Below are 18444 nucleotides of genomic sequence, written 5' to 3' on the forward strand. Positions count from 1 at the left end.
CCACACGGCTGACCCGGGTTCGATCCCAAGCATCCCATGTGGTCCCTCGAGTACTCCCAGGAGTAATTCCTGAGTGCAGAGCCAGGAGTAACCCCTGTGCATCACTGGGTGTGATCCAAAAAAGAAAATAAAAAAAAAGAAAGTGAATGCTTTTTTAAGCAAATGTTGTTTTCAGGATAGACTATAATTTTGCCATTAAGTGACGTTTAGAAAGAGCATGAATTATCTTAAGGAACAACAACAACAAAAACACTTATCCAGAGTCAGGAGTAAACCCCGAGCATAGCCAGATATGGTCCAAAAACCAGAAGACAAAACTTTATCCATAGAAAATCTGTAAAGTTATGCAAAAAACTTGTCACAGTGGGTCCCTTTGGGTGGGGTCTTGGGAACTATTATAGACTTTCCCCTGCAAGTCCTTTGAATTCTTGACCATATGTGGCAATATTATCTTTCCAAAACAAATTAAATTTGTAAGTCTCTAAATAAGCAAGGACATAAAAATAAAAGGAAGCAGGAAATAAAAAAATAAAGGTTTAAAAAATGTGGGAAAGGGGCTAGGGAGATAGAGGCTTTACATGTGCTGGGACCCAAGTCTAAACGTGAGTGCCATCAGCACACCAAGTACGGCCAGGTAGAGCTCCAAAGGCTCCCAGCACTGTTGGGTGGCACTGGTGATCTCTGGGTCACAGTACTGAACTGCCCAGTCTGGTTTGCCAAGTACTGCAGGAAGTGTCCCCAAGTCCCTGAGTATTACCTGGGAGGTCCATGCCTCACCTCAAATAATAGTGAAGAGGGGAAGGAGCAATAGCACAGAGGGTAGGGCGTTTGCCTTGCACGTGGTCAACCTGGGTTCAATTCCCAGCATCCCATATGGTCCCCTAAGCACCGCCAGGGGTAATTTCTGACTGCAGAGCCAGGAGTAACCCCTGAGCATTGCCGGGTGTGACCCAAAAAGGAAAAAGAAAAAAAAAAAGAGGAAAAAGGATGTCTTGTTTACAAGTTTTATTCTTAAAGAACTACCCATTTAAGGGGTCAGAAAACAGCAAGAGAAAAAAAAACTTACCCATTTATTTGGTTTCAACAGAACTAGGAAAACAATTTGTGAAACAAATGGTCTAATTTTAGCCTCCTGGGACTCAATATTCTACAACTATGTCAGCCGTCTCTATTACCTTTAGGAGTTTCTTCATTGACAACTTGAAAATGAGGGGATTTTGGATTCCAGCTCCCAGTAATTACATAGGATTTTCCATCTGAACTTTTGCCCATAGATTCCTAAGGAAAAGTATAAAAACTCATTAATCCCAAAGTAAGGGAATAACAGCTAATCCCCATTTTGTTGTTCTTAATAAAATAGAAGTTGAAAAGTATAAGAATACGAAGAGGTTCAAGATTTCTTTTAAAAGGTAGGATTATGGGGCTGGAGCAATAGAACAGCAGGTAGGGTGTTTGCCTTGCACGCGGCCGACCCAGGTTCAATTCCCAGCATCCTGTATGGTCCCCCGAGCACTGCCAGGAATCAGGAATAATTCCTGAGTGCAGAGCCAGGTGTAACCCCTGAGCATCTCCGGGTGAAACCCAAAAAGAAAAAAAAAAAGATAGGATTATATGTGAATGACTATAGTAAAAAATGGAAATTTTGACTATTTATACATTTTCCCTGAAAAATTAATTCAAGCTTGCATATCATATTAAAGTATACAAACACCAGGGAAATCCATTATTTAAAACTACGTTGGATTCTTCTATCATGTGAATAATTACAACATAAAGAATTTTATATAATATAAATATACTAATATCAAGCCAAAAAAATCTTGCAATCGCACCCTCAAGGGTGCAAATTCCTTTTTTCTTTTCTTCCCCCTCTTAGTCCAGATTCATCTTAGAATCAGTGTCCTCCCTCAATAAAACCATAATGTTTTTACATGTTTGCAAAAAAACCCCTCATACTTTTTTTCTTTATCATATGAACACTGCATGATAGAAAAGTAGAATCAACAACAACACAGAGCCAAGAAACTCAGGCTAAACTAAAATAAGGCCAGATCAGACTAGTAAACAGAAAAGTCAGAAATAAGAAAATCCCTATTATATCTATCATGAGATGTTTTATAGCCTACAATAATACATCACAAATGTACATTAATTAGATTCAAGTGGGGTAAAATGAAATAACCTTTAAAAAAATGAAAAATGTAACTCTTACCAAATCTAATAAGTGCATGTCACTATTTCTTACATCTTTCCCAGGACTAAGGAGAAGACCAAAACACCTGCAAAAAATGAACTGACATAAATTTCGAAAAAAAAAGAGAACCAAAACATTGTTTTAAGTCACTGAAATAACTAACCAGTAGGAAAAGGAACACAGTTAATGATCAATTTACATTGCTAAAATAATCCTTACTTCTTTGAGTAGCAAGCTCTTTGTCTTTTTTTTTTTAACTGCATAGTCCGAGCCAGCATTAGCTGAAGAAATATGGGAGCAAACTTTGAATAATATATTCACTATAACCCCCAAAATTCCGTATGAACAAAATAATCCACAAACACATTTTGCAAATATTTACCTTTCAATAGCCAGTTCTTTATTAGTTGTTTGCTGCACATAGATAACAATCTTCTTATCAATTCCTTGGCGCAATTTAAAGCATTGTCTGTCCTTATCTTTAGGAACTGCACTGTAGAACAATACATTTCATTAATTTTGCAAAGTATCTTCTGGGACATACACCAAGGCAGCATTTCCCAGAGCGGGCGATACCACCCACTGGAGGGCACTAGAATCATTCACGGGTGCGGAAGCAACTTTGGTTGCAACTGGGGAACACTTCCAACTTACTCTTTTCCAGAGAGGGGCTAAGAGATTTTTTTTTACCCCCTGAAAAAGGCAAGTGGGCCAAATAAATCTGGGGACCTCGATACTAGAGCAAAATTTTGCTATGACTTGAAGAGAATTACAGGTTTTGATTTTATTGTGCCTGTTTCTCAGATACTAATGGGGATGGTAGCTTAGAGGAAGATGGTAGCTTAGTGGATGATGACAAGCTTCACAAATTTGACCTCAGAAACCTATTAAAGAGTCAAATTAAAATAAGGATAGTATAAGGATTAAGGGGCTGGCCTTGTATGCGGTCAACCCTGGTGAGATCCCCGGTTCAATCCTTGGTATTACATACAGTCCTGAGCACCACCAGGAGTGGGTTCCTGAGCACAAAACCAGGAGTAAGTCTTGAACACTGCTGGGTATGGCCCCCCAAATCAAACAAACAAAAAAATCATATAAAGATATAGATTGTTACCTACCCCACGAGGTGAGCATACAATCCTTACTGTGTGTAATCCAATTAATAATATATATTTTCTCCTAAAGCATGGATTTAAATGTACTGCTTTTGCTATTGTGAAAATCAAACTGCAAATAAAAATCACCTTATTAAAATAATTTAATAAATTAAAAATCTTTAGCTAAAAGTAGAACTTCTTATTTGTCAAGTACCTAGTAAGAGCATCTAACCTACTAGCACACACCAAAAAAAAAGTCAGTTTTCAATTATTTAGTCATTAGTTTTTCACAAATAAATGACCACCTTCTAACAAAGAAACTACCTGGATCAGTTCCTCTGGATGCTGAAACAAGGTATCCTCAAAGAAACAGGAATTACAGACAAAATGGTAAAGAGGGTGCCGCTGCTGAACGCTTAAGAAACAATAGCCTCACCAAACAATTTGTGAAAGTCAAAATATTCTTAAAATACAACTACCCAAATAAGATTCCATTCTGCCACCTACCACCTTCTCTGTCTTATTCTCAAACGCAAATGTCTGTCTATGGCAGTTATGTCCTTACGCAGCAAATCTAAACCGTGTCTTACTTCTGTACAAGCTTACTGTAACAGTACTGAATTTCTGATAGAATATATTATAAAGGGTTACATGAAGGTTCTGACTACCAATTTAAATTTGAAAGTAGCTCTGGGGATGGAAAGACAGTCTGAGTGCTAAAGCCCTTTCTGCCTTGCATGCAGCTGACCCCGGTTCAAATCTGGCATCATAAACAGTGCCCCAAGCACCATCAAAAGTGACTCCTGAGCAAAGATCCAAGATTATGCCGTGACACTGTAATGTGTAGCCCAAGCTGGATAGCATTCCCAAAAAGCAGGTCTGAAGAAATAAAACTGGGCTAAAGTCCAGTTACATAGTAAACAACTTAGACTATACCACACAAATGAGAACAGGATGCTGGAGTGATAATACAGCGGGTAGGGTGCTTGCCTTGCAAGCGGACGATCTAGGTTCAATCCCCAGCATCCCGTATGGTTCCCTAAGCTCTGCTAAAACTAATTCCTGAGTGCAGAGCCAGTAATAAGACCTGAGTACCACTGGCTGTGCTGCCCATCCCCCACCCCCCCAAGAATCAGACTGGGCTGGAGCAATAGTGCAGTGGGTAGGGCATTTGCCTGCACATGGCCAACTCTTGGGTTTGATCCTCAGCATCCCATATGGTCCCCTGAGTCCTGTCAGGAGTGATCCTTGAGCACATAGCCAGGAGTAAGCCCTGAGCACCACTGGGTGTGTCCCCCCACCAAAAAAAAAATAGATAAAAGATATTAGCAATGAAAATTACAAACATGCAAAGAAAAACTTTGCACGTCAAACCTAAAATTGAGGCTGATGAAATTTTTACCTATGATGAAATGGAGCATCTGACTTTTCAAATGATAACAGACACATACTAGTCTGTCTGTTCTAGGGGTGCTTATTAAAATAAAATCGTGGGCCAGAGAGAGAGTACAAGGGTGAAGGCACTAGTCTTGCATGTAGCTATCCCAGTTCAATCCTCAGTACTGTGTTCATCCTTTGAAACCGTCTCATGAGTAATCACCCCGCTCTCTTGACAGCTCCCCCCGACCTACACAGAGCTCAGAGTAGCTCCTGAGACTTCTGGGCATGGTGCAAGCCCAACAGGGAGAGAGACAACAATAAGGGAAGAGGTTAGAAGCCCTTGGTCCACTGGAAGGAGGCAGGGTGGGCAGGAAAGAGGGAGAGAAGTATCAGAAGGGCCAAGGAGGGGTGTGGGCACTTGGGGATGATAGAAGTACAGTAACTGTGCAGAAGAGCATCAAAAGAGCATCAACAATTAACACTACTGTAAACATGTAATCTTGGCTACAACAATTAATTTAAAAAAATTTTTTAAAAAAGGACCATAAGCATGGATTTAAACAAAAATCTCACTATTTTGCAGGAAAAAAAAAAAAAAACCCTGGGGACCAGAGTGAGTACAGCAGGTAGGGCATTTGTCTTGCACTCGGCTGACCTGGGTTCAATCCCAGGCATACATATGGTCGCCCCAGCACCGCCAGGAGTAATTCCTGAGTGCAGAGCCAGGAGTAACCCCTGAGCATCGCTGGGTGTAATGCAAACAAACAAACAAACAAACAAAAAACCACCTTTGAGCCCACCCCCACTCCTCCCCCCAATAAATATAATGTTCTTTTTCAGCTTTATTTAAAACAGCAACAGAGCAACAGCACAGCATGAAGAGCCTCTGAGTGACTGACTTTTTCTGTTGTATGTAAAGTTGGAATGGCTTCTGTTGTAACTTTTCAGCCAGTGACTTATTTATCTGAACTTTTTACGGAAATGGCAGTTATCACTGAACACAGCTAAGTAATTTTACTTTTAATTCCTCCCGAATAAACTGAGGTATAGGCTTTCTATCCCTGGGATATTATTTTTAAGCAATAAAGTCAGGCCTATAAAAAATATCAACTCATCTCATGAAACTAGTTAGCAGATTCTAAGAAAAAAAAAAATCGCAGCTCTGAATGGTGTAAATGAAAAACATTCTATCTTTCAAGAGCTAGGTTCCGGACAATAATAATGAAGGAATGTATTTTTCTCTTTTCCTTTTTTTCTTTTTGGGTCACACCCAGCGATGCTCAGGGGTTACTTCTGGCTGATGCACTCAGAAATTACTTCCGTCGGTGCTTGCGGGACCATATGGGATGCTGGGAATCGAACCCGGGCTGGCCGCATGCAAGGCAAATGCCCTAGCTGCTGTACTATCACTCCGGCCCATAGCTATGTACATTTTATGGCACAATACTATGAGCTACATTTAAGTACATGTATGCGTATCTCTAAGGGGTGGTAAGTCTTTTAGACACTGTTATATTTCAGTTAACTATTATGGTCAATAATTACCACTCCTTTTTTCTTTTTGGTGGTGGGGCATATTTGGCCAAATGCAGGGGCTGCTCCCGGTTCTGGGCTCAGCAATCCTGGTGATACTTAAGAGAAATCCGTGGGGTTGGGGGGTTAACCAGGGACAGCTGTGTGCAAAAGGGCCCGCTCTCTCAGCCAGATCACTTCTTTGTTTTGTTTTGCCTTTTGGGCCACGCCCAGTAGTGCTCAGGGCTTATTCTTGACTCTGCACTCAGGAATCACTCATGCTGGTGCTCAGGGGACAGTATGTGAGGCCAGGGAGTAAACCTAGGTCAGGTGCGTGCAAGACAAGTGGCTTCTTAAGTCCCTCCAAATGCTTTTTAAAACTTGCTATTATACATAATGTTAAGTAGACCATTCATGTTGACAGCTCTTGGAGCACCTCTGTGATTATTTCTGCAGATAAATTCCTAACATATCAGCCAATAGATAAAAGGAACTTTGCTTGCCAAGTCCAAATCCAACAAATCAAGGTATACGCTTCAACGTTTCCATCACAGCATTAGGTCACACCACCCTATTTTCTATTATAAACTCTAAAGTCAGCAAACCACTCAACAAAGAGAACAAAGCCATAACAAATGTGAAAAACAAATGTGGCTTTCTTCCATGGCCCACGGGTAAACAGAACAGGGATGTTTGTGAATCTGATTATACTACTTCCAATATGCCTGAACTCAGATGGCAGAGTAGTTACCTGCTCTGAGACAGTTTAGAAATCTTTCCTACTCGTAACTGATGCTTAGAACCAGAATGTGCAGAAGGGAAAAATATAATTTTTGAGTTTCTTCAAGAGCAAAAAAATTTTTTTTTATAATTATAGATACTACTTTCCCAGGTGGGAACGCAAACTGCAAGAGGGTTCTGAGTCCTGTGTGAGATGGAAAACACAGGTAATGAGAGAGCAGAGAGCACAATTCTGTGCAGTCCAAAACTGGACCCATAACGCACACTAATTTGGCCAATTTATACCACAAGGCTTGACGCTTCCAAAGCCTTTGAAAGAAGACCGAGGGCTATCAGTTTTCCAAACAATGAACCGTTAGTTCATTTTTAATTGGTGTCTTTTAATTTAAAAGCAAAATATTAGAACTCATTTTCATTCCATATAATTTTATTGTAACCACTTGAGGTAATCATGGAGGGAAGTGATTCCATCAGAAATTACTGATTATGATCTGCAGAACTGTGGAGCATGGTGACGGGTATTAGAGGAGATAAGACTCGACCTTGCAAAGCGACCCAGATGCGAAGCCTCGCAAGAGGGAGTATCTGGGCAAAGCTGGCAAGAATAGGCTGTCAGCCAGCACCAGGTGTTCCGCCTTGAGCCTCACTCGACCTCCTACTCACATGAGCCCTAGACACAGAAACTGTCACGTATGCTTAGCAAGTCATCCTAGCTGTAGCATCTAGCCTTGTTTGGGATTGGACCAGGGCAAAGGAGAGTTGGAGAGGTGATAGGCCAAAACTGCTGAACTTTATGTGATTGGATTTTCTTGTAAGCCGAGACCCTCTATAATACACGTGTGTATTGGGCAATAAGGTGAACAGCCATCAGCTGCTCCCGGAGGGTGTTTCTCTGAGCTCCCGTCATCCTTCACCCCACGTCTGCCCGGACCCAGTGCCAACATGTCCAGGCACCGTTGTGGGGATGACTGTTCCCCAACAAAGAACAGTTTTGGGACAGGTACTAGAAGGGAGAAAAAGATCAGTCACCTCTCAGATATGTGCCTTACCCCGAGGTCCATCAAAGGGCCGTTCAGCAAAGGGAGCTGAACTTGGGGCTTCATGTGGCTAGGCATGACTTCAAGAGCTGAAGAACCACCCTCCCTCATCCCTCTCGCCCAGGCCCCTATATATTTATTTCAAGGCCCACTCCCAAATATGCATGGCCTGCAAGTGCTGGCCAGAACTGGAACCTACGGGGCTCCACCTGGCAGAGCTGGGGAGGCTTCTGGTGCCAAGGATTGAACTCAGGGCCCCAGCAAGTTCCAGGCAGGGTCTTTACAAGGGAGTCTTATTCCTGGCCTGCAGCTACATCTTTTGTTTTGTTCTGGGGCCTCACAGAGTGGTGCTCAGGGCTTACTCCTGGCTCTTCCCTCAGGGAACATTCTTGGGGGAGATCTAGGAGCTGTATGGGATGCCAGTGGTTGAACCCAGTTCAGCCACATGCAAGGCAAGTGCCTTATAGGTTAGAAAAGGTTTGACTGCAGCAGCCTCAATGTGTAAACAAGAAACTGCACCCAGAAGAGGAAACTAAAGATAAAACTAAATAAACTTGGTAAATGTGACCCTGCCGATAGTAGCAATAGTTAAAGCTTTTATTTCTACTCCAAGGTCCTCTGCGCCACTTAAAAAAGTATTAGTTTACTTAAAAACCAAAATGTATGATTATCGGATCCCTCCTTTATGCAATGGTATTAGACTCTGGACACAGACCATAATATATTTTCTCACACGAAAGAATTTCAAATCTTGCCTATTTCCTTTCTAATCATTTACCATAAAAACAAAACAAGGGGATGGAGTGATAGCACAGCGGGTAGGGCATTTGCCTTGTATGCGGCCAACCTGGGTTCAATTCCCAGCATCCCATCTGGTCCCCTAAGCACTGCCAGGAGTAATTCCTGAGTGCAGAGACAGGAGTAATCCCTGTACATTGCCGGGTGTGAACCAAAAAAACAAAAAAAACCCAAAAAAAAACCAAAACCAAAACCAAAACCAAAAACCTCTACCTATGAAAGTAATCACTGTATAGTAAAAAATTATTTAATCTGGGCCGGAGCAATAGTATAGTGGGAGGGCGCTTGCCTTGCATGTGGTCGACCCAGGTTTCACCCAGGTTTCATCACTGTAATCCCCCAAGAACTGGCAGGAATGATCCGTGAGCACAGAGCCAGGAGTTAGCCCCGAGCACTACTGGGTGCCGCCTCAAAACAAAAAACAAACAAACAAAAACCGCCCCCCAAAAACAACCTCCCCAAATAAACAGAAGTTATATCATCTGATGTAAAAGTTTCAGTGTATCATAAAAAATACTGCATGTTAGTTAAAAGCTCAAAGAAAATGAATAAAAACAAGACGCCCTACCTAAAATAACCTTTACCATCATCTTCTTTTATTTCTAAAGACACAGAGAAGGTAAAGATGTCGCTGTCAGGAGTCTGGGGTGCAGCTGTGGCTGAAAGTGGGGTCTGCTTGGCAGAACGGCGGAAGGCAGTGGCAAAACTATAGAGTATCCGGCTCACCTGCAACCAGACGTGTTAGGAAAGGGTGGTTATCACGGAAGCAGAAGACTTTCTTAAGTCTAACTTGGTTATGGAAAGTAACCGATCTTTTCCCTACTGATTTTTTTTGGGGGGGAGGGGTATAAAATATCCAGTGGATTAGTGCCTATTATCAAGCCATGCTAGAAATAGCCAGAAAGAATTCTTTTCAATGAATGTTTGCAAGAACTATAAATTCAACTGAAAAGTGACTCACTAGATTGTTAGCAATTTATTTATTCATTATTATTGATTATTATTCATTATTATTGATTTATTCCAATAAAAAATATGGAAAAAAAATAGTAGCTCCAGATCTAAACCCTGCATCCTTTAGGAAACAATCAGCCCAGAAAATCTGACTGTTTAATGCAACAGACTGAAAAAAAAAAAAAAAAAAGAGGAAACATGGGTTACTTTAAAGTGTGAGTGGCTAGAAAATGTTTACTGACTTTAAGGAAAAAATTGGGAGGAAAATGTGGGAAATAATTGGGGTCATGTTGAAAGTAGACTATGGACCCAATATGATGGCCACTTAGTACCCACATAGCAAACCATAACACCTAAAAGGAGAGAGGGTAAAAGAGAATGGGCCGACCACAGAGGTGGGGGAGGAATGGGGTGGGGATGGGGAGGAAGGAATGAAGAATGGGGTGGGGGTAGCGGGAGGGACACTGGGAACATTGGTGGTGGAGAATGGGCTCTGGTGGAGGGATGGGTGTCGAACATTGTATGACTGAAATGTAATCAGGAAAGTTTGTAAGTCTGTAACTGTATCTCACAGTGATTCATTAAAACAAAACAAAATATCTTCAATAACAAGAACTAAAAAAACAAACAAACAAAAAAATAATTGGGATCATCTTTTCCAGTCTACACTGCTATTCTGCCAAATACATGGTACTAAAATTAAAAAAAAAAAGTAGAAAAAAAAAAGCAATTTGCAAAAGTCCCACTGCTGGAAGCAAGATGCCCACCTAATCCAATCAAGAAGCAGTCCCTGGCCTGCTCTGACCTTTTAGCAACAATGAGGCTCTGGTTAACCAAACTTTATATATACATATCTATATTTTATGTCCATTAGCTGAGATAAATGAAGCGCTAGCAGGAAATTTCATTTGGATAACACGTGTGTCGTAATAAATACTAATACTGTTTCATCACAGTGAAGGAACAAGGGAACAGGCGGAGATTCATCTCTGGGCAGTTTTCGCTCAGGGACTTACAGCTTCTTGTATTTCACACCGGAAGACATGTATTCTGAAAAGTTCTGCATTGTAGTGACTTTCGGTGAAAGCAAAACAGTCACTCTCGGGAGTTCCATCATGCCCTCTGACACAGAAGAGGATTTTGTAGATAGGGTAGTTTGCTATTTCAGTGTTTGTCTGAGGATCTAAGAGTCTGTTCAGACAAAGAAAAAAAAAAGAAAAGAACAGTACAGTGATTAGAAGAATTACAGAATATTTTCACTTTACCTATGCTATGATTAAAGACACAGCTTTCATCTTCTTAACAAGATCATACAAGTCATTTTTGGTATGTTAATCCTGTTAGGTCTTGACAAAAAGCCATGTGAATTCCTTATGCTATTGATTACACAACGCTAAGGTATGAAAGACCACATCATCTCATGTTTGGGGCGGTAAACAGGAAAGCATAAAGAACAGCAGAAGGACATAGTATCTTAGTTATATTCCTAACAACGAAAGACCAAACCAATGGTTTATTAGACTGCGAATCCAGGTCATTAAGATGGAGCTTCTCTTTGGAGGACTGAAGTGGTAATACAATGGGTAAGGCTTTTGCCTCGCACAGGGCTGATTCTTGGCTCCTCGTTCGGTGGTCACTCATTGCTGTGCTGCGTGCAAGGCACGCTCTTTATCCCTACACCATCTCTCTTAGCTCCTTTTTCGTTAAAAATATACCTACAATCAGGACTGCAGCAGTAGTAGAGTGGCTACAGTAGGTAGAGTGCTTGCCTTGCACAAGATTCAACCCCCTGCACCCCCTCGATGATTCTGCACATCTGCCGAGAGGGATCCCTGAGTGCAGAGCCAGGAGAAGCACTGAGCACTGCCAGGTGTGGCCCCAAAGCCAAAAACCAGACAAAAATCCCTAAGATCTGGCTGCAAGGACAAAAATTAAGGTTCTTTCTTAGTGCGTGGCCAGTTCCAGCCAGATACCAGTACCATGTATGATCCTCTCGCAAGCACCGCCAGGAGGAACCTTGAACACAGAATCAGAAATGCCCAAGTGCTGATGCATGTTCCCCCGCCCTCCAGCAAATAAAAGCCAGTGAAACAAATGCTACCAGAACTACCACAGGGCCAGAGAAATGGCTCAGGGGGCAGAGCACACACTTCACAGGCACGAGGCCCAGGTCCTGTACAGGGCTCAGCACTACGTGGACATCTGAGCACCAACCAGGAGCAACCTCTGAGCATTCCAGGAGCCTGGAGCAACTCCTGATGGGCATGATCCCCTAGAATGACATAATTTAATTTAATTTATTAAATAATTTAAGAGATGGGTCAGTGCTAAATGATCCTTCATGCGCCATCATGATAAAAGTTTCTAAAGCCCTGATTAGGAGAAGCTGACCAAGCTGGCATGTATGACTTGGTGGATTTAGGGACAGGGTGACAGCCTGGAGTTAGAGCACATGATTGGCATGAGCATGACACTGGCTTTCAGGGGGCACCCCATGTCCCCCAAACACCTCTGGTGTTAACCCCTAATACTGATATTCTTACAAATCAGCAACTTCCAGAAGCATGTGTTTGGAAACGAGAAATTCCCGACCGATCTCTAGTACTCTCTCAGAGTAATACCAACTTTTTTAAGTGAAAAAAAAAAAAATTAGTGGGAGGCCACAGCATTAGGTCAGAGGGGAAAGCATTTGCCTTGGAGGTGGCTGACATGGGTTCAATCCCCGTCACCATGTATGGCTCCCTGAGCACTGCCAGGAGTGGCCCCCAAACAAAAGGCTCCCATTACCAACAAAGAAAAACAATTCTGAGTTGTATGTGTAGGCACACAGATGCATAAACACACACAACACACAGAGGGGCTCAATACACCAAAATTTTAACTGCACTGATCAGCAGCAGCACCTCTTTCCTGGGCCGGAGAGATAGGGCAGAGGGAACACAAGCAGAATCTACCTGAGACTGACCTTCTACCCCCCGCCCCCCCAGAGTATTCCATTTACTTATTTATGGCTTTTGGGTCACACCCAGCGATGCTCAGGGGTTACTCCTGGTTCTGCACTCAGGAATTGCTCCTGGCATTGTGCAAAGACCATATGGGATGCTGGGGATCAAACCTGGGTCGACCATGTACAACGCAAACATCCAGCCCGTTCTCCCACTGCTCCAGCCGCGTGGCTGACCTCCTGCAAATCACAATTCAATACTATCGCTGCTTGGCAGAAACAGACCTACTGTTGCCGGGCACATGGTGGCGTGTGCTATGCTCTGACCCTCACACAGGTAATAAAAAATACAACCGCGGGCAAACTACCCAGTTCCCTTACATTCCAAGCTCGCAGAAACCCCTAACACCTATAAATTCTCACAAATGAGCAACCTCCAGGAGGAAGTGTTTGGAAATGATCATTTCCTTATCTCTAGTACTCCCTGAGAGCAACATAAACTTTTCTGGTTTTTTGCTTTTTGGGCCACACCTGGCGATGCACAGGGGTTACTCCTAGCACATGCACTCAGGAATTACTCCTGGCGGTGCTCAGGGGACCATATGGGATGCTGGGAATTGAACTCGCGTGCGAGGCAAATGCCCTACCTGCTGTGCTATCGCTCCATCTCCTATAAACTTTTTTAATTAAAAAAAAAATGAGGGCGAGGCCACAGGATTAGTCAGTGTGGCTGACTTGGGTTCGATCCCCGCCACCATGGATGATTCCCTGCCCAGGAGTGGCCCAAAACCCAAAACCAAAACCAAACAAACAAAAACATTTGGGGACCAGGTTGGGAGGCAGGTCAGAGACCTGGAGCACATGCCTAGTATGTGTGAGGCCCTGAGTGTGAGTTCTGGCACTGCCGAATCCAAGTACTGAATCTCCAGGCCTGTATCACCAGACCAAAAATCACTAAGAATTGTCCTTTGCTTCCGAGCACTGCTGGGGATGACCCACAAACTTTTTTGGGTAAAAATTAAGAGGCTGTACTTGAATAATTAATATTTATTAGTAACGAGATAGAGTAATAGTACAGCACGTAGGGCATTTGCCTTACGCAGTCGACCCGGGTTTACCCCCCGGCATCCTATATGGTTCCCTAAACATTACCAGGAGTGATGCCTGAGTGCAGAGTCAGGAGTAACCCCTGAGCATTGCTGGGTGTTTCCCAAAAAGAAAAAAAAATACTAGTAAGTTTTGATAATTTCCAAGTTATTATAAAGAAACTGCAGAGGGACCAGTGTGACAGTACACTGGGTAGGGCACCTGCCTTGAATGCGGCTGGCCTGGATTCATCCCCAGCAACCAATATGGTCCCCAAGCCTTTTTAGGAGTGACCCATGAGCATTGAGCAAGGAGTAAATGCTGGATCTGGAGCAACAGTACAGCGGGTAGGGCATCTGCCTTGCACGCAGCCAACCTGGGTTTGATTCCCAGCATCCCATACAGTGCCCTGAGCACCACCCGGGAGCAATTCCTGAGTGCAAAGCCAGGAGTAATCCCTGTGCATTCCTGGGTGTGACCCAAAAAGAAAAAAAAAAGGAGTAAATGCTCAGACTGAGGCACTGCTGGGTATGACCTCAACTCCTCCATTTCTTCCATTAAAAAAGACAAACAAAAAACCTGCAGAGAACTGGGGAGCTGATTCAAAGGGCTGGGTGCTGGAATGCATGCTTCGCACTGGATTTGCACAATATGGTCCCACAAGCATTGTGCTGGGAGGAGAAGCCACATATGGTCCAAACCACTCCCCAACAAAATGAGTAGAATGAAAAAGGAAGAAACTCTGTATTGAATCTACATGTCAAGTTAGTATTCATGCTGGGGAACACAGTAAATAAAACTTTGTTAAGGCAGACAGTACAGCATTTTGGGATTATTTTAAATAATCCCAAAACATTTCTATGGAGGACTGGGGTGGGAAAAGCGTATCATTAGAGCAGGTAAGGCAAGTGCTTGCCTTGCACACAGCCCAACCCAGGTTCGAGGCTGGCCAGGAGTGACTCCTGAGCACAAAGCCAGGACTAAGCCAGGAAGCACAGCTGTGTACGGCCAAAACTAAGAAAACAGAACAAGAATTGCTCAGTTGGGTTGCCATTTTCATAAGGGTCACCATTTTTGAATGGCATGACAGAAATGTCACATTTATTATTGCATGAGAGCAAGAATATTTTGATTTTCACTACTCGCCTTTCCAAGTAGAGAAATTTTTATCAAAATTTTCTGCTTGAGACAGTAAGCGGGGCAGGGTGCTAGCCTTGTCCTCAGCCAGCTGACCTGAATTCAATTGCAAGCGTTACACATGCTCCCGAGCCGTGCCAAGAGTGACCCCTGAGTACAGATCCAGGAGGAGTAAGTCCTGAGTATCATAGCTAGGTGGCTCAAAATCCAACAAATGAAAGCAACTGAATCAAATGTTACAACCACTTCTAGAAGCTGGTCTTACCTCACAGTTCCTTCTGACACATTCGGCACCGACAAGGTCACATCGAGTGAAATCTGTAACTGGCTTCTCAAGATGGACATCATCCTCAAGGCTTCGACTTCACTCCTAGGGGCATTCACTGAGGCACAGCCTAAATAAGTCAGTTTACTGAAAACTACACTGTCCTCATCAGCCACTGGTGTGAAAGGGCTTGACTCTTCAGAATCTGAAAAAGACACAGAAGAGATGGATATTTTCCTTTGGATATTTTATTGGTATGAGTACCAAGTAAACTTCGAGGTGCGACATTGAACTTCAAAATTTAGTCTTTTTTTTTTTTAAATTAGTGAAACACCATGAGGTACAGTTGTAGACTTACAAATTTTTGTGCTTGGGTTTCAGTCATACAACATACAATGATCGAGTACCCATCCCTCTACCAGTGCCCATTCCCCACCACCACTGATCCCAGTATCCCTCCTCCTCCCCACCCCTGCAAAATTAAGTCTTAATGAGCTCATATGCCAATGCCCCAGACAAAATTTCCACTGTAAACCGAAATTTCACATCAGGACTCTGTGAAGCCAGAAATTTTAGGTTCTGCTATAGTGCCAATCCCGAATCAAATTTGAGATTTAGATTTATCTGCCTTTTTTTTGTTTGTTTTGTATTTTGCTTTTTGGGTCACACATGGCAATGCTAAGGGGTTACTCCGGGCGGTGCTCAGGGTACCATATAGGGATGCTGGGAATTACAACAGGGTTGGCCATGTGCAAGGCAAACGCCCTACCCGCTGTGCTATTATTGCTCCAGCCCCTAGATTTATCTGCCTTTTCTAATTTATTTTGATGTTGTAATTTACATTTAGAGGAAAAACTACACTTAGTATTTTAGCGCTTTAAGAAATGTCTGTAAACTTAGTTCTGATCTGCACTGCTATAATTATTTCTTTCATGATCCTACTGATGTATTGTTCTCCCAAGACTATCAAGACTATGTAGTGAGTATCTACAGCTTTATATCCTAATTTTTTTTTTTTGCCCCAGTGAGCTTTTAAAACTGCCCTCTTCCACCTCTTCTGATAAATCTTTCACCTTCCTTTTTCAAACTGGTAATTATTCCCATGGAACAATACAGGTCTGGAGCAAACATCTTTTTTTTCTTTCTCCAGCTAGATTATCATAAATATCTGAAGCAATGATACAGAGTTTCATGGACAGATAACAGCTTAGGAAATTCATAGCTGTTGAAACCAGTTTCGCAAAAAGCATTAAAAGAGCTCTGATGAGGGAAACTTCCCATCATGTGGCACTGAGTAAGGCATGGAGCAAACTTATCTTTATCAGTCATTTATTTCCCTCTCTTTCTTTGACTTCACTCAAATTCTGTCTTTCCTGCAAAAATCGCTACACTCATTTAAAAAACTTTCTTGACATCATTGAACTACTGTTTCACATTCTTTGGTAAAAATGACAACGATTTAAGGGGAAATCAGAACGGACAATGTATTTATTTCTAACATTTCCCTAACGGAGAACCTGAAGATCCTAGGAGACAGGCAGAACAGTTTCTGGGCTTGCTCTGAATGAAAGCTAGCACAAGATGGACACTCAAATATGAAAAACAATAACCTTTCAGTTACGCAAGCAAGGCAGCAATCCTAACCTCCTTGTCCAGATTTCACCGGCAGGCTCATCTCTGGCTTCTGGAGCCCGACTAGTGGCACAGGGTTGATGGTGGAGGACGCTGAGAGCTGGTCAGGAAGAGGGCCATCTCCTTCGCCATCCAGCTGGGACCTGTCCACAAGCTCCTTGTCCCCCGGCTGGTCGTCCACTGGAGGATCCATCAGCACATCTGCTAACTCTTTCTGTAGCTGCTGCTCACTTCCATTCCCTATAATCTAAGGGTCACAAACACACAATCAGCAAAGTGAGAAAGACAGGCCACTATTGATTAAAGCAGGTCTGCATTCTAGAGAGTATCACCCGTAGTTCTTTAGCTACAAAGATATTTTCTTCTTCTTCTTCTTTTTTTTGGGGTGACACCCGGTGATGCACATGGGTTACTCCTGGCTTTGTACTCAGGAATTACTCCTGGTGGTGCTCGGGGGATCATATGGGATGCTGGGAATCAAGCCCGGGTCAGCTGCGTGCAAGGCAAATGCCCTACCTGCTGTGCTATCGCTCCAGCCCCAAAAGATATTTTCTAAATGGTATATTAAAAAAAAAAAAAGGTGGAGGGGGGAAGAAACAAAAAAAAAAATTTTTTTAGAATAACTCAATGCAGGGAAGCTCTGCAGCTGCTACTCGTTCATAACTTTCCATAAAAATGTACTTACTGAATTTCAGACTAACAGCCAGGGAAAAAATTTTGTCAGTTCTGTCAAAGATATTAAACGTTTTCTACCGTCTCTAAACAACGATGAAAACATTTGCAATTTTATCTGGTGAGAAAAGATAATTTTAAAGAGAAGTATCGTCAGCAGATTCTCGTTTTTGAGGGAGGGAGGTCACACCCAGCAGTGCTCACATCCAGCAGTGACTCTGTGCTCAGAGATCACTCATGGTGGGGCTCCGGGAACCAAGGGGTGTTGGATCCAGCCTGGGCTGATTATGTACAAGGCAAGCACCTGGCCTGCTGAACTAGCTCCTCAGCCCAGGAGTTTATTTTTAAGACAAAATGTATTAGCTTCCATTCTATTAACACCAACCTATTTTGCAGGCAGTGAAGTTTTACCTGTACTTTGTCATTCCCGCTATAAGCAAGTCTCATTTTTGTTTGTATCAACAGACTTAAACCTCAGGTTCACTTGAATACAGCAGGTGAGCCGTGGAGCAAAGTGAGCACTCTGTGAATGGCCTGAGTCACCGTGTGCATGCAGGAGGCTGGGTTTGATCCCCAGCACCGCAAATTCCTCTCAGTAGCATCCTAAGCACATAGCAGCCACAAGCACCAAAAGGTGTACTCCCTCAGAAACAAATCAGGTGGGTTGCAGGAATATAACGATTTAGGGTGGGGGATGTGGAAAGAGAAGGGACGTGTAAAAAGCACTGTTTTAATTTAGGTTTTTTGGTCACACTCAGCTATGCTCAGGACTTCTTCCTGACGGCACACAGGGATCACTCCTGGTATCCTGGTGGGGCTCGTGGGCCAAAAGGTGTTTCGAGGGTCACACCTGGGTCAGTTACAAGCCAGGTAAATGTTCTGTGCACTGTACAATCTCTCTAGTCTCTCCATCATCTTTTGATAACTATATAAACTCCAAGTCCCTTTTCCTATAAACCGCTATTAAGAGGGTTCTTCCACTCCAGAGAAGCCTG

At 42.8% G+C, this 18444-nt stretch overlaps 1 protein-coding gene across 3 annotated transcripts in view; it reads right to left on the reverse strand.

Moving 5' to 3' along the window:
• The window catches only part of RABGAP1 (RAB GTPase activating protein 1), a 168780-nt gene that overhangs the window by 105805 nt on the left and 44531 nt on the right, over window positions 1–18444 (reverse strand). For all 3 annotated transcript variants that reach the window (XM_056138508.1, XM_056138510.1, XM_056138509.1), the window contains 7 exons: window positions 16790–17024; window positions 15146–15350; window positions 10730–10904; window positions 9328–9485; window positions 2577–2687; window positions 2213–2279; window positions 1176–1278 (listed from right to left, as the gene is read on the reverse strand). In XM_056138508.1, the coding sequence (XP_055994483.1) occupies window positions 1176–1278; window positions 2213–2279; window positions 2577–2687; window positions 9328–9485; window positions 10730–10904; window positions 15146–15350; window positions 16790–17024 (1054 nt within the window). The remainder of the gene's footprint in view (window positions 1–1175; window positions 1279–2212; window positions 2280–2576; window positions 2688–9327; window positions 9486–10729; window positions 10905–15145; window positions 15351–16789; window positions 17025–18444) is intronic.

Source organism: Sorex fumeus, unplaced genomic scaffold, assembly GCF_029834395.1.
Source record: "Sorex fumeus unplaced genomic scaffold, SorFum_2.1 ptg000129l, whole genome shotgun sequence".
NCBI lineage: Eukaryota > Metazoa > Chordata > Mammalia > Eulipotyphla > Soricidae > Sorex > Sorex fumeus.